The sequence below is a fragment of the Hemibagrus wyckioides genome, linkage group LG18 (assembly GCF_019097595.1).
Source record: "Hemibagrus wyckioides isolate EC202008001 linkage group LG18, SWU_Hwy_1.0, whole genome shotgun sequence".
Classification (NCBI taxonomy): Eukaryota; Metazoa; Chordata; class Actinopteri; order Siluriformes; family Bagridae; genus Hemibagrus; species Hemibagrus wyckioides.
The window spans coordinates 17,245,684-17,262,226 of record NC_080727.1 but is presented as its reverse complement, the minus strand read 5'-3'; the positions used below and the strand labels follow the sequence as shown (position 1 = coordinate 17,262,226).

At 40.8% G+C, this 16,543-nt stretch overlaps 1 protein-coding gene across 8 annotated transcripts in view; it reads left to right on the top strand.

Annotated features, from left to right (window-relative positions):
• The window catches only part of LOC131368969 (actin-binding LIM protein 3-like), a 59,024-nt gene that overhangs the window by 4,160 nt on the left and 38,321 nt on the right, over positions 1-16,543 (top strand). For all 8 annotated transcript variants that reach the window (XR_009207225.1, XM_058415252.1, XM_058415248.1 and 5 more), the window contains exon 2: positions 8,632-8,778. Coding sequence is in view for 7 of the 8 variants with exons in the window: in XM_058415252.1 (XP_058271235.1) it covers positions 8,632-8,778 (147 nt within the window). In the remaining variant the exon portion in view is untranslated. The remainder of the gene's footprint in view (positions 1-8,631; positions 8,779-16,543) is intronic.

Genomic DNA, 16,543 nt, shown 5'->3' with positions numbered 1-16,543 from the left:
CCTGAAAAAAAAATCATTGGTATCCCTCTGAGGGAAAACACAAAACAGGACATGCAGACGGGGTTAATACTGAAAAATAGATGGACAAAAAAATAAAAACCAAGAAAGTAAATGAGAAACAGAATGTGAGGAGTATGGAGAACCAAGGCTTGGACTTAAAGAATAAGAAATTGCATGGACACAAAGGTGAGACACAGAACAGGTGAGCGCAATCAGGTAACAATCCAATGACAAGACAGAACAGATAGAATAGAAATTAGCATATAGCAAGGTAACAACACAAAATTTAGGCACGTTTCAAGTTTCAAGCTTCATAGGTGTTCTGATAGCGTGTCTTGTCATCTAGCTGGAACGTAATAAGCTCAAAAATTAAAGCAAATCTGCTCATAAGATAAGATCTAGATAAGATAAATAACATTAGGGAAAGACTTTGTTGTGTTTAAAAGGTAGATCCCTGGCTTACTTTGTCACATTAGATAGAAATACTTCCAGAAAGTTCCACAGGTTAAGAGTGATGATGAACTCAATTGACGTAGCCGAGGATGAGGAACAGTACGAGATCCGGGGGATTACGGTCTGTAAAGTTCTCTTCGGCAAAATTGCTGTTCGACTTTGTAAATTATTCTTATTCCCAGCAGCTCTTTGGCTCAGATCTTTTTCACAGTTTGGTCATGAAAAGTATAAAATAAAACATAAAAACAGCTTGCCGCATTTTCATTGCTTCTGCGCAGGTGTTAATGAACAAAGCCTCAGTAAACCTGCTCTAGTTTCTTTAGCTGGAAGCCCCCCGAGACGGTTTTATATGCATGTGGGAAAAAGTGTGACTCTCATTACACACGTGTCGTAAAGGATGAGACGTTCACCTGCTTGTGAGTGACCGTGACATGTCACACTCAGTAACGTCAGGCTGAGAGCACTCTGATGGCAGACACGATAGAGCTGATGGGCTAGTGGACAGCGAGACACGAGATGCTGTTAAAATGTGCAAATATTCTTTCTTTTTTCACTTTCTGTATGTAATGCGCCATTTTGTTAGTCTGCCATTATGTTTGTTCTGTTTATGGAGCTTGTGGGACTTCACACTCACCGTTTATTCTTTTCTTAAACTAGGCGCAGCAGCAACACGACCTGCTCCGAATATTCCGAGCTTTTCGGGGCCCAGTGGTATCATTAATCACGATTTTGCGATGGCAGAAATGAATGCAAAATCAAGGAAACTCTGTGATATTCAAAGCAGCTATAAATTTTCGAAATGACTCCGATTTTCCGCAGATTCGAGCCGAGCTTGGTCGTGTGACGTCACAACACACATTCAGCTCTTCTGTTCAAATCGAGTTTTGATTACAAGGTGTGATAGAACGTCATTACACATTGTATGTGTCTCACTGGGAGAAGTTTTAAAAGAAGAATCCTGTGCTTGTAATTTCACGAAGAGCAAACAGAAAACGGTGCAATCCTAAATATAGGAGAAAATATTGCAACACAAACAAAGAAACTCAGAAATCCTTGAGGAACTGATTGTTTCATGTTAAAATCTTTTTATAGATTTGCCTGTGAAGAAATGAAATTTTCAGAACATGAGCACATCCAGTACTCAAAAATAATTCGTTGAAATTTTTGAAAAATCAAACTTTATTAATCAATGCTCTGGGCCCTGAGAGAACCGTTCCATGAAATCATGAGATCCCTGGAGGATTTACAGAACGTATGTAAATGTAGCTTATGGTTCATGCATGGTTCATCTGTGGCATCATCTCATCAACAGCGTCGTAAAGAATGCCATGTGGACAGACTTTACGAGATATCTTCACGGAGATACTTTACGGCATGGTCACATTAATTACAGCAGGCCACATGGATACGTCGTATATCGTAACGTCTGCGCCGCGGCTCGCTGTGAGACATAACATCTGCAAAACATTCAGGTGAATCTTCTACTGGAATGATGTTTTGAAATGACATATCTGCTGCTCCTCCACCAGAAGAATTACTATTATAATTATTTAATTATTCTTTTTCATATTTTCTCCATGTGGATTTATAGAATAAGTGCTTCAGTATCAAACAGTTAAACATTTCATCAAATCTGAATTAATCCTGCTCTCAGCTCTGCGTGGTTTCTGTACAGAGAGCGCTACCGTAAATTACATCCAGGAAGTTTACTGATGCACTTTCTGGACTCTAAATCTTAGGACATGTGCTGAGTAATGCTCTAACTTATTGCCCTGTTACACTATCTGGACTTGTTTTATTAATAGCTTGCTTAAGGAAAGAGGAAATTGCTTGTGGCCCGGAGGCTCTGAGTGCCTGCTGCAAAGCTGTACATCAGAAGAACCGGGCTGGAAGACAGAACCGCTCCTCACAGGACCTGGCAATGTTCCTGTCGTTGTGCTTGCGCGTGTCGTCAGCCCGACCGGCTCGGCATTGGTGGCCGTCTATGACGTTGCCATGGTGTTTTAAGGAAGTTTGCGGCTTACCTAGCAACACCAATCAGGACGCAGGAAAGCGATGGAAGTAAATACAGAAGGAAGGCGGCGGTTCCGGAAGGTGCCACCCCGGAGCCTGGCGCTAGTTCTGTGCCCAGATGGCAGGAGAGCAGCAGAAGCATAGGCAACACAGCCAAGCCACACTAAAAGCCACCTGGGATGTGTTTGTGTGTGAAGAGGATTATGGGACACAGGAGGCGCTTTAAGGACAAGGAGTTTTTACTCAGATTTACTGTCACTCCTCTCACTCTAGACAGAAACCTTTTATATATCTATATAGATGGATATATAACAAAAACTGCTTCCTCACAAACTATACAGCAAACCTACAGGAACCCAAAAGACAGAAATAATGATAATATTTACTCTGATTATAGTCCTGAGCAGCAGAAAAATATATAAAGCGGCTTGGTTAAATGGTACCTTTGCTAAATAACACCTTTGTTGTGCTGCGGAGTTCGTCCACGCCGCCATATTGGATCAAATTCCCGAAACAAACATGCTATTATCCCGTGTGTTTAGTGTGGGATGAGTTTCTTCCTTCCAGAGTTACAAACTGTAGCTGCCTAATGATAGACTTGTGCTGCTATTACTGCTTTTATTGAACTGAACTATTGCACTTTCTAATCAGAACCTCTAACCTCTAGCGCTGAATATTTTTTCAATAGCTTTCGCTATATTTTTATTTCTGGTGATGTTTGTTAGTTTTAGGACTTTTCAACTGATTTCATGATACTTACAAGTAATATTTTCTGTTCTGTATCATATTTAAGCCACAGTTTGAATCCATTTGCTGTTCAGTCTATAGCTGTCTGGAGCTGCGTCCTAAATGACACACTATTATACACCACACACTTACACCACACACTCTGTACTCTTGCGTCTAGTGTATGAATGTTAGAAGGGTCGTATCGTCACAAATGGAACGCTAACTTTTTTTTACTAAGCGGAAGTAGAGGCCGTTTTCCAGTCGATGGCGAATGACAGCGTCAAACTCGCGTAACGTAAAAACGCTCAGCTTTACAAGAATTTTTAAGAGGTCAAAAAAATAAAATCACACTACGTGGGACCATTTAAAAGACATTTGTAATATGACTTGTCAACTGGAATGTTGTTGGCCATCTTGAAATTTATTTTCATCCACCGTTGTAGCCCCGCCCCTTTTCTGCTATAATACTGCAGTTGCATGAAGTGTCCAACGTTCCACACTTGAATAAGTGAATCATCCGGGTTCTTGAAGTTTTCAGACTCACTGTTTTTACTACATAATGGGGTGATTTGGGATGCAGCGTCTATAAAAACAAGCCCACTGGAATCTTCGGTTCCTATGGTGAAAACTGCAGTATAATTTTAGTCGGTTTTTGGGTCCTGACTCCGCCTCGTTCCATCATTTGCTTGTTACTTGACTGTGTGAACCTGTTAGTTTGCACTTTTATACCCCACTGTATCTGTGAAACTTCGTGTAGGTGAGTTTAATCATGGGTGCGTCTTGTCATGCCTGTAACTTGACCCCAGTACACTTATACTGACTTGTCCCGAAAGCTACGCCTGTGATGATGATACATCCTGAAGCAGCTGTACGAATATGAGGAATTGTGAATATTTTTATTTCAGCATCATGTTACTGGCATGGATGGAGATATCGAATGAACTGTTCATTTGGCTCAAATATTAAAATGAGTTTAATTAAATGAAGCTGTGATGATGGTTTTTTTCTGTAATTCTACTTCCAGCACTGATCGTTTTCTACATGTCAGAGATCCTATCCATTCAATCCATCAGGTCTGATAAACGCCTCGCCTTGTACCATACCTCGCCAAGCCTGCAGACCCGCTGCATAATCACACACTGCCTCATGGTCTGTATTTTTCCAGTTTATCCTACAGCTAGAGTTATTCCTAAAATACTTCCCTCGATGTTTGCTGTGGCTTGGAATTAGTGTTAGCGTTAGCATGCTGTCAACTCTGAAGGTGAATTGATGCTGCTGTTTTATATCGTGTTTTAAATTACTGCTGTTCTTTGACAGTTTCACAATTCCACAGCACTTACCTCAGCTTAATTACCTAATAATGGTGTTAAGTATGTACCACAAGTCAGGCAATTCTTTTAATCTTTTATAGATAAAATAATCCAGAATAATGAAGGCTCTTATTCACTGAATAGCAGAGCGATTTGCCCAAATTGTGTTTTATTAATGAACATTTTTGCCTGTTAAAGCCGATCTCTGAAACAAGCTGCTTCCTATTTCCTTTTGTGTTATAGCAGCTATAAACGTCACTCCCTCGTCACTTTACTGGACACTTTACTCCTGGTCACTTTACTGGAGACACTGGAGACTCCTTCCATAAATATTACATAACAACTAAAAAACGTATCACCATATTAAACATATTTTCTTTATTAAACAACACTAAATACTGTTACTAAGTCTCTGTTGCTATAGAAACACTAACATGTTAGAACCAGAGCATTCCTCTAAACCTGTTCGGCTCTGAAAACATTATGTGTAGGTTTTTATTCAGTATGAACACTTGCATTTATCAGTGTACAGTTTTTTCATATAAAAGCTGTGTGTTTACTAGAGGTATCTAAGGAAAAGAGTCAGGGCAAAAAGTATAGGCTAGACATGTCACTTCCAGTCTAAACCCATAATTAGCTGCCCTCTCTCCCATTACGCCTTAACGCTAATGTGCAATCCTCTGACAGGAAGTCTGTGCCAATGGTGCAGCTTTTAGATCTGTAATATTCAACAGCTCCTTTTTTATCAACTGGACTTTATATTATTTAAATCATGAAGCACATCAGATTATTTCTCTTTCTCATTTCTGTCTCTTTTTCATTGTTTTTCTCTGTCATTTTCTTTCCTGGCAATTCTGACCAATCAGTGAGTTCTTCACTAGGATACGACAGTTACATGTACAAACCATAAAGCGCTATCCGCCCTCTTCCACATACATGAGCCCACAGACATGGCAATGATTGGCTGAGGATGCTGTGATGGACAGGAGAAAGAGAGTATGCCCCTCCCACCCTGAGATTTTGCTTCTGCTTCTGGATTTTTCCAGAACATTGAGCATTCCCAGGATTCTTTAATGTGGAAATAAATCTTACAGAATCTATATTTATCTGTCATAATAGCTGTCAGGACTGCTTCCACATCCACTGATCCAAAAGCCAACGCTACCTCGTCCTGATCCGACTCTAATCTGAACTTCGATACTCACAAACTCATCTGACTTCCTGCTTCCTGGTTTCTCCTGAAATTTAGTTTTGTTTTTATTTTTGTATTTAATCCTCTACCACTTTTTGATCACGATTCTGCCTCCATTTGGATTCTTAATAAAGATTATGTTTATATCCAGGTGATAATATTTTTCCGTTGTGGTAAAAATCTTGGCTGTCGTGTGCGTCTTTGTGGTCTCTGTGTTCTTGTGTGGAAAAAGTGAGATTTTCAGAACAGTCTTCTTTTGTTGTTCGGATGTTGGCAGGCGATGGCGAGGATATTTTGGATGCCACCCACTCTTGCGTGACCTTCACTCACTTTTGTTTGGTTGTGAGTGTGAGTGCAGTATGGATGCTGCATTTCCAGATTTCACTGCTAGTTAGAAGAGAATTTCACGGGTTCACGTCAGGACATCCGTTTTCTCCAGCCATCTCATCTCAGAGCTGCTGAAACGGCTCTCAGTGACGAAGTGCTCTGCAGTTCCTCTTGATCTTTGGAAAGAGTCGTTAGCTAGAAGCCGCAATCTGCTTGTCAGATATTTCAAGTTCTCCTGTATAAACCCTCATGCTTTCTACTAACACTGCTCCCAGTCTACATGGAGTTCTTCATGGTGTAGATTCTACAAGATGTTAGAATCTTTAGCTTTTAGGCTCCATGTTGATATGATTATATCACATAATGGCTACAGGTTCATGGGCTCTGTTGGACTCAGATGTTCACCTGGAACCCGTTTTAGATGATTTTATGACATTCAGTGTTGCCATAGCCACATTCCTATGATAAGATGGTAAATTGCGGCTTTAAGTGGAAACACAGTCAACAACAATACTCTTTGATGCTCACATGGTATCAAGAGGCCCAAAGTGTGGCAAGAAAACATTCCTCACACCATTACACCACCGCCACCACCATCAGCCTGGAATGTTCACACAAGGCCGGTTGGATATCTGGACTCATGGTGATGATGCCAAATATCGGACCTGACCATATGCAGAAACTCAGATTGTTCTTGACTTACAGGAATAGAGCCTGATGTCGTCTTCTGCAGTTGTATCTGATCCACCTCAGGGTTTGAGGTGCCATCAGTCCTAAAATGCTTTTTTAGAAAAACCGCTATTGCAGAGAGAGTGTTCTTTTGAGTTATTAAACCTCTCTGGCCATTCTCCTGAAGACAATCCCAGGATTTTCTGAAAAACTGGCACCAGCCCATTCTGGCACCACCAAACACTCCACCATAACACTGACACCATCTGCCCCTGACCTTCTAACATCTGAAGCGAGACCATGCTCTTCTCATTTTCACCTTATTCTGAAACAAATCCATCATTTAAATCCCAAAATCTCCTCCTGTATAACTGTTTATGATTCCAACAGCCTACGATACTGCTGCTAGCCACCCCGCTTCTCCTTTGAGCAGCAATTATACAGACCCTTAATGTAAACATTATGTGCAGCTCTGACCCACGCAGCATGTCTTCCTGGAACAAGTGTCAGAAACAATAGACAGAAACGTAAGAAAACGGCTCAGTTATATGGATTCAATTAAAGGATATGAATTGAATATCATCTAAAATGTGTATCCAAGTGCTTGTTCACATTCCAATATAATGACCTTCAAGTGGTTCGAGTAAAGCTGATTATTGCTAGTAATTTGTAAATCTATTAAAAAACTCATTACTTATTAATGTGTCTTGCGTTCTTCCTATAGCGCTGGTAAATCCGTGACTCTGCCGTGTCGCCGGTCGGACTGTAAAGCTTTGTGTTGTGTGTTTAATACGAGTGTATTGTTGCAGAATGGAGTGGTGTTTGTCGGCCTGCTAGCCAGCATCATTGAAGAAACAATAGAATAACTTACACTGAGGAAGGCTCCCAGCCAAAACTGATAAAGAAAGAGTGAGAGCATTTAATCAGAGAAACTGGGCATTAAATCATTAAACATTACATAATACAATGGTCAGAGCTTTCTGGGAACAAAAAGCTTTTGTGTGTGAAATCCTTCTGTACTGTGAATAAAGTGAATACTAGTCTTGTACATTTTTAAAATCAGTAATATATGTACTATATATACTGTATATACACATATACATATATGAATTAGGAGGCTGTGCAGATATAGAACATAAATATACTGAATGTTCATCACTGTTATGCATAGAAATACATAAATAATTTATCTTTTTCTATCTACGTTACTGCATATGTCAAGACTGTCAGCATATTAAGGAACTGTATTATTTAGAGGGTCACACCACATGATCATTTGTATAACTGTGTCTTATATTTGCACGATTTTGTGTAAATGTGTGCTCCACATTCCAAATGTTGAACTTGTTTTATTTCATACGCTAGCATGTTAAAATTTAATTTTGCTCCCTGGTGCATAATTTCCCTCCATATCCTGACAGATTCAGCGTCACCCAGCTGCTTTATACTGGTGACAGATGTGGCAAGATCACACATCTGGTGCAGCACATCTGGTACCGCTTAAAGGTGGTTCTACTTGTGTGAAAATCCGTACCAGTAACCAGATATGCTGCATTGATGCTCTATATCTATTCTTTATATATATATTAAAAAAAATATGTAGTAATATCAGGAGTTATGCCTGCATGTGTTATATTTTAATGAAACAAAGCATGACTGATCATGATATATACGAATATAATACTCATTACGGAAGGGGTCTCTAGCATGTTATTCAGGTACGGTTGTGTTTTTTTAAATAAACCCCGAAAAACATCATTAAGGGTTGCTCCAACTCTGCTTCAGAAAAGCTTTGCTGTTTTTCTGCACAGTTCCTGTCGAAGCGTCTTCAGAGAAATCATCAAGCTCGACTCCAAGACTCCAGACCCAAAGTAGGACAAGCAAATATGTCAATATTTATCACATTCTCACAAATGATTTCTTCTCTCCTCTGCACAGGCCCGTACCAGCACCGCAGCTACGGTGGAGGAAGTGGAGGCCACGGTCACGAGTCCATCTCCTGCTTCCGATGCGGTGACGTATGCAAAGGAGAAGTGGTGCGCGTGCAGAACGTCCACTTTCACGTCAAGTGTTTCACCTGCCAGGGTATGGAGCACTACTCTTCCTTCATCAAATATGATAGAGATAGAGAAGACTGTAGACAATGTTCTGTAGTCCGCGCAAATCCGGCCGCTGCTGATCTGCTACACGAGTCTCGGATAGATTGAGGTACTCGAGCATGCAGTGCAATCCCATAACACAATTATTCTGAGGACCTGTCACTTGTGACATGTTAATAAAGAAGGTCCCGTACGGTTCCGGCACTGCGGCGAGTCATGCATGAAATCGGTTTTCTCTTTACAAACAGACAAACAAATAAACAAAAAACCCTCCATGAGTCACATAGTGTAGTGTAAGACTGGAAGACTGAATGATTCTCATCAGCATAAGATCAACAAGATGTCAAAATGCAGAAAAGCAATGAAGGCTACACGTGATCCGTTTTTATTTCTACACGGTTTCCAACGTCACGGATCCTCCAGCAGATTTAGCAGGTTCTTTCTGAAAGTTGAAAATGAAAGTTCTTCGTGTTACATCAGATCTACCAGAAATACCACTAAAAAGCTCTACAGTGTTCCAGAAAGTTCCAGGACCCTAAGTATTTATGTATGCAATTGAAGGAATAACACCACATGGTGTTTGATATGAACCGTAGATGAAACCTGTATCCATGTGATTTCATGCATCACACTGAAGCTATATGACTGAGCAAGGACGCTAGGTGTGTCTAATAAAGTGGCCAGTGAGTGTTTATCTAAAGCAGCTGTACTGCTTTACTCTCGCTGCAGTTAGTCAATAGACACAAATCGCGTCCCAAATGATGCACAAGTGCACACTACACACTTCCACTACTGTAGCATCTAGCATATGAACGTTAGAAGGGTCGTATCGTCTCAAATGGATTGTTAACTTCTTTTTAAAGAGGAAATTGAAGCCGTTTTCCAGCCGATGGCGAATGATGACGTGAAACGAACGTAACGTCACGTGACGCTTCCTTAGCAGAACACGGAATTTTTAAAATGTCAAATAAGTCACGTGGAATCATTTAAAAGACGTTTGTAAGACGACTCATCCGCCATCTTGAAATCTTTTTCTCATCCAGCATCGATGCCTGGTAGCCCCGCCCCTTTTCTGCTACATAAGCAAACACTGGAAGTGTCGAGTGTACGAAGCGTCCAACGTTCCACACTTCCACATCTGGGTTCTTCTTCCTACTACTCTTCCTACTTATGCACTTTTTTGTACAAAAGTGCATAAGTGTGCGATTTGAACAACTCCAGCGTTGTTTATTTGATTTGATCATCAGTTGGTGGAAATGGATTTTGGATTCAGTAATCAGAAGGACTTGAAGGGACAGTTAGCCAAGTCCCTGAGAGGAAAAAAAAAAGAAATTAGAATAAACATTCTGGTGGGAAATAAATAAACAAATAAAAAATAGATCCTTAGCAGCTGGAGAAACACTGAGATGAATCACGTCTCTGAGCTCTTGTGTTTCTCTCAGCCTCCTGTTCACCTTTTCTCTCGGCAAAAAGGCTGCTTTCATTAGGGCAGAGTAATTACTTAAAGCTATTGATCCAGTTGTTTTAACAGCTGTACGATCTTTTGTCCTCGGTGAACAATCCTTTCAGGTTAAAAAACCCTGAAGAAATGAGCACTGACGAATTACATTTGCATAACGCTGACCGGCTGCTGCTGGCCGTCCTTATTTATTAGCGTCATTAGAATTTCTGGATGAAACCTGCCTTTAAATCAGCTCAAGTCAAGAGTTCATACATCATCGTACGCTCCGTCTGCCTCTGCAGTGCACAAAAGCACATCTGTTTGTGGAAGACAGAACGCTATTGTCGGCTAGGAACGAGGACGCGAACCCAGGTCCGAGTCGCAGAACAAGTGACTGCTGCGGCTGTGATTAAACAACGGCGTTTCAGAGCCCTGTGCAGAATTCCCAGCTATAAACTCACAATTGTTTCCACCAAGTGTTTGGGAGGGTTTTTTTTTTTTCCTCCCCCTCAAGGCTGCAGGACGAGACGTTAGCAGAAACGACCCGAAGATTCGAAGTAGGAGGAGAAAGAATCTTCCAGGGTGATAATGATCAGACAATTATCTCAGAAATAAAAAAAAACAGAGGGTGCATGGTGAGTCTGTATCGTCATGGCAAACCCGTGAGGATTGCTGCTCTGACCGCTCGTGTCTCATGGCTGAAATCGCTAATTAATCCTTGTCTTGTCTCATTTATTATTGATGCACCAGATTGCGGTTCCAGTTCAGTCGACGCCAAAAAGATGGATCGGTTTCCGTAAGCTGAACTGAAGAACGTCTGACGTTTTGTTTATCTTAATATCGCAGTCCTGAAGAGCAGAACTGATTGAAATTCTCTCTCTCTCTCTCTCTCTCTCTCTCTCTCTCAATCTCGTTTTCTCTCTCACTTTTTCTCTCTCTGTTTTTCGCTCTCCCTCTTTCTTTTTATTTTCTCTCTCTCACACACACTCTTTCTCTCTCTCACTCTTTCTTCTCTCTCTCACACACTTTTTCTCACACACACTCTATCACACTCTCTCTCTTTCTCTCAGTCTCATTTTCTCTCTCGCTTTCTCTCTCTCTCTTTTTTCCCTATCCCTTTTTTCCTAACCCTTTCTCTCACTCTCTCACACACACTCTTTAACTTTCTGCCTCTCTCTCACACACACTCCCTCTCTCTCTCTCTTTCTTTTTCTCTCATTTTTCCTTCTCTCTTACACTCTTTCAATCTCACTTTCTCTCTCTCTCTCATTCTCGTTTTCTCTCATTCTCGATCCTTTACCCTATCCCTCTTTTTTTCTCTCCCTCTCCATCTCACACACACACACTCCCTCTCTTTCTTTTTCTCTCACGCTTTCTTCTCTCTCTCTCTCTCTCTCTCTCTCTCACACACACACACATATTCCTTCTCTTCATGGTTTGTGCCTGAGGATTTGCTCTTCTATACAACACTTCCATCTGAGACAGATCAATAAATGTGACTGTTAGATGAAGTAGGCCATGTCATGTGATGGGAAAGAAAATACTGACCCAACACTTACTGTTTTGTTTTTTAATAGCTCAGGGAAATCCTCAGGGCTTCTTCCCTCCTTTTTTTTTTATATTATTGACAGTGGGACTTTATTCAGCTGGTTAAAAATGAATCATTCAGATTTTATAAAACGTCCAGAGGATCGTTTTGTATTTATGATGTTAATATTAAATATGGAAAGAAACACAATGCTAATAAAATAGGCTGAGGCAAATGCATTAATTAAGACAAACACACCAATTAAAAATAATAATTAATAAAAATAATATCTAAACGATATTGACTTTGAATATATTTACAGCATAAATCTTTTTTGTTCTATTAGCAGATGATTTCACTTCTTTCTAGAAACAAATGCTTTAAAATAAGCAAAATTCTTAACAATGTCCCCATTTCCCCCTCATCCAGACCGTTTTCACACATTTTCACATCACTTTATTCACACCTGTTTTATCTTGTCATCCAGATATCGGTCCGTTCACGTGCCGTCACGGGGCTCGGTAATATTGTAATAATCATATCTCTATAGTCTATAGAGATTTCCTTATATGGAGTTTTGTGGGCGTCACCGAATGCAAATGAGCCGTGAAACATTTGCTAGAAAATTGCTGCCTGAAGCCCGTTGAGAAAGGAACGCTATAAAATGTGAACGTGTTTCAGATTCTTCTCATTCTTCATCATCGTTCTGCTCTGTGAGTGTGAAGTAAATCTGCTGTTAAATCTTCTGCTGTCAGGATTTTATTCATTACAGTCAAACTTATGCAAATCAATTCAGAAACAATTTGTTACCTGGACAGTTGAAGGAGATAAACTAGGGCTCTCTCGCTCTCTCTCTCTCTCTCTCTTTCTATCTCCCTGCCTCGCTGTCTCTCTCTTCTCTCTTTCCCTCTCTTGCTCTCACACACATACACACACACACTCAGTCTGTCTCTCTCTCCCTGTCTCTCTCTCTCTCTCTCTGTCTCTCTCTCTCTCTCTTTCCCTCTCTTGCTCTCACACACATACACACACACACACACTCAGTCTGTCTCTCTCTCCCTGTCTCTCTCTCTCTCTCTCTCTCTCTCTCTGTCTCTCTCTCTCTCTCTTTCCCTCTCTCGCTCTCACACACATACACACACACACACACTCAGTCTGTCTCTCTCTCCCTGTCTCTCTCTCTCTCTCTCTCTCTCTCTCTCACTTTCAATCAAAAGAACACACAAATTCCCACATAACCTGTTAATAACTCATCTGTTATTATAGAGTATGTGTTCATGGATCTCTCTCTCTCTCTCTCTCTCTCTCTCCTTCCAGCAAAAACAAACTAGTTTCAGGATAATTGTACAACATGAAGTTGAGCAGGACACCGTTCTTTTGCTTCTTAGAGGCCATGATGCCTTTATGCTGCATAAGAGAGGGAGTGTAATATACTAGATTTATATCAGTACTGTAATAAATCCAGTAATGGATGGAAGTGAGGCAGAGAGGAAGCGCTTAATGATGCCATCTCTCTCCGTTGGAATATGGGAGTGTGTGTGTGTGTGTTACCGAAAGTCAAGCTGTCAGATTACATCTCTCTCCAAGCGAGCTAAAGTCTGCATGACTGCTCTGGTTCCTAAAGCTGGATGAGAAGCTCCGGAGCAGTCAGAGGATAAAGTGAATGGAATTAAAGGGGCTTTAATGTGATGGTGAAATGTAATCGTGGTGTCATGATACTGCATAGAGTATCATATCATATCATATCATATACCATATCCTATCATTCGATACGAGCCTCCTGATTCGTGTGTCTTGCCTATCGAACAGTAAAGAAATTAGTGCAGTGGTCAGGAAGCTCGGAGCGTTCAGATATGTGTCTGTATTATAGAGCAGAACGCTGTGGGAGCTGGGGTGGTATTTTTTATAGAGATCTGGCAACCGTGTACACCAGCGAAAACGCAGCCAGAGAGCGAGAGTTTAATTACCCGTGTGCAATTTTGTTTCAGTTGAACGCACAAATTTTATGAGTCCAAATGAATGTTTTAATCAATTGAAAATGGAAATCTCAAGAGTTTGACACTGTTTCCCTGTGTGAGTGTGAACTCGGCTAAACAGAATCCTGGGGTTGTGTAGTCGGAGGTTACACACTGCTTCTACTTTCTCCGGGGTTAACACTGAATCCTGGCTCTTCATAATCACACTCTACATTCCTAAACCCTGGATTATTCTTCTCCTTATTTGCATATTTGCGCCTCAGCAGTCCTGATTGGAATTATCCAGCGTGTGGCTGCTTTAAATAACGGCTCGCCTCACGCTTTCACATCAGTGAGGAAAACAGTTCAGGTCTGTGCTTCTGCATCCGAGAAGATTCTGTTATCTTTCACAGCTTTATCCTCTTTTTGATTTCCGACTTGTGCTAATTTTTCAGTGTAGCGTATTTCCCCCTCGCTACACCGTGCACTTCCATGATGTTGGGTGTTTTATCGCCTGATTCTATCCACCGAGCCGTTTTTGTTCAGTGTTGTTGAGCTACGTCCTGGTTTTCACCTGATACGAGGCTGAAGCGCTGTCTGATTGGGTGTCTGTTGCTAAGCAACAAGCCGTAATCTTGTAGCAGCGCATGGTTTCACACTGTACAGGTTCAGCACCGTGATGTAGAGTTTACACTGTAAAAGCTTCAGAGCCGAGTTTCATAACCCCGGGGGACAAGACCCGGGGGCAACATCAGGGTTTAGAAGTGGAGAACCCAGGCATCGGATCAGTGTGAAGAACCCCTAATTCAGTCTTAGTTTAGTTTAGAGTCATAGTCATGAGACACAAGAGAAGGTCTCTTCATTTAAGGGACGCTCGACCAGATTAAACAGGATTAAAGTGTATTCGCTTGATTGACAGATCTGTTTCAACAGACATTATAACCAACAGATCTCCTGCTGTTCCTGTAATATTCAACTTGTTAGAACTCGACGAAACACACGAGTGATGTGACAGCGGGGAACATCAGCCTGAAAGACTGGATCTTTTAGATATTGTATATTTAAGTGGATGTAAAAAGTGCTTGCAGAAATATTCCAACACTCCTTTCATCTTTACTGGCTTGTGATTAGTGAAAGCCTTTTAAAACCAGCCAAACCTCAAAGCCTTTTAAGGGTATTGACAAGAAGTACTCTCCGTTTCTGAGTCTCGGTTTCAGCTGTGCAGGTTCAGACGTCCGGTCTACAATCGCTAGTCTGTTGAGACCAAACACACTGGCATTAGTAATAATTCACACGAGTACAAGTTAACGTTAGTGATCGAGAAAATAACTCCAGTGTGAGGAAATAAATGTAAAAGTCAAAAAGTTCTAGATCTGAGGGACAGTAAACTAACCAAGCGAGCTATGCTAACATGAACTCCACCTGCAGAAGGCTAATATTTGTTAGCTAGCTAAACGTTATTAGGGATTCAGTAGTATGCAAGTTTCATCAGCTAGCTAGCGCATGTTTATTCTAATCCTGAGCTGTACCTGTAGAACATAGCAGCACTTAGATATGGTATGATATTAACATTATAATTAACACGACACGCCATCGCTCGCTGCTGAACATCGACGTGTTTGAGGTCGTCCGTCTTCAAGAGAAAACCTTGTGGAGGAAATCTTCCTGAGTGTTACACTCGACAAAGCTTTACGTCGTCAACGATTTTTCTTTATTAAATCTAAATTACGTTGCACGTCCGTCTGTCCCCGTGAATGAGCGGTTACCATGGAAACGATATTAGAGCTAGATCTAGAGCGCTCGTTTAAACCCAGATGATCATATAGAGATGTTGTCCATACACAGAAACGAGGACACGTTTTGTGATTTGAGAATTCACACAAAAAGCTGTGCTATGACAGTGATTTTAAGAATAAGCTAAATAAGATTCTCAAAATAAGCTGGTGTGTGCTGCTGGGTCTCTGAGGCTTCCAGGCTTGCTGGAGCATGTTGCATTGACACTTACGCTATGTTTGTTTATGTCGAGATTCTTCTTTAGGAAGCCAGTTAACAGCTTGACAGCTATTTGACGATCCTGGAACTCTGGTTTCTCTTAAACGCAACACTAAAGCTGTAATTATCTCCTGTAAATCCCACGAGATCACCACCACCTCCTTAAAAACACTCTTTATTGCGTAAGAACCTGAGATTCCTACGGGATGGATATATTACTATTGCCAAGATTTTATTTTATAAATACAAATGATAAATTATATTTAGATTAGGCATTTATTTATTCCCTCCTTTTTCCTCCCATATACACAAAACTCCACCCCTTAGAACTTACGATGGTGAACTATGGCCACTAGTGACCTCGTTGGCTGTTTATTTATTAAACATTTATTAAAATCACTGCATCTGGTTTTATTGAACTTTTATTTTTTTATTTTATTATTTTTTATTATTTTTTATTTATTTATTTATTTCTAACATGAGTGTTATCTGGCTGCTCTGCGCTCTTACCGATTTCTTACCGATTTTTATTTAAACTTACAGACATGGGGGCGGAGTGAAAATGTGAGCGGTCCTGGGGGCATGTCTGTTAAAAAACAAAAGCAGGTCATCATGACCTACAGTTTTTCAAGGTTCATGGTTTAAACCAAATCAAATTCTACATATTTTCCAGGTTATTTATACAAATTGTTGTTCTTTCGGGTGGTCCCTGTTCAGGGTCGCCACAGCAGATCGTTTGGTCCGCATGTTTCGATTTGCCACACACCCTTCCTGACACAACCCTCCCATTTAGGCTTGGGACCAGCATTGAGAGTAAACGCTTCAGTGGCTGGGT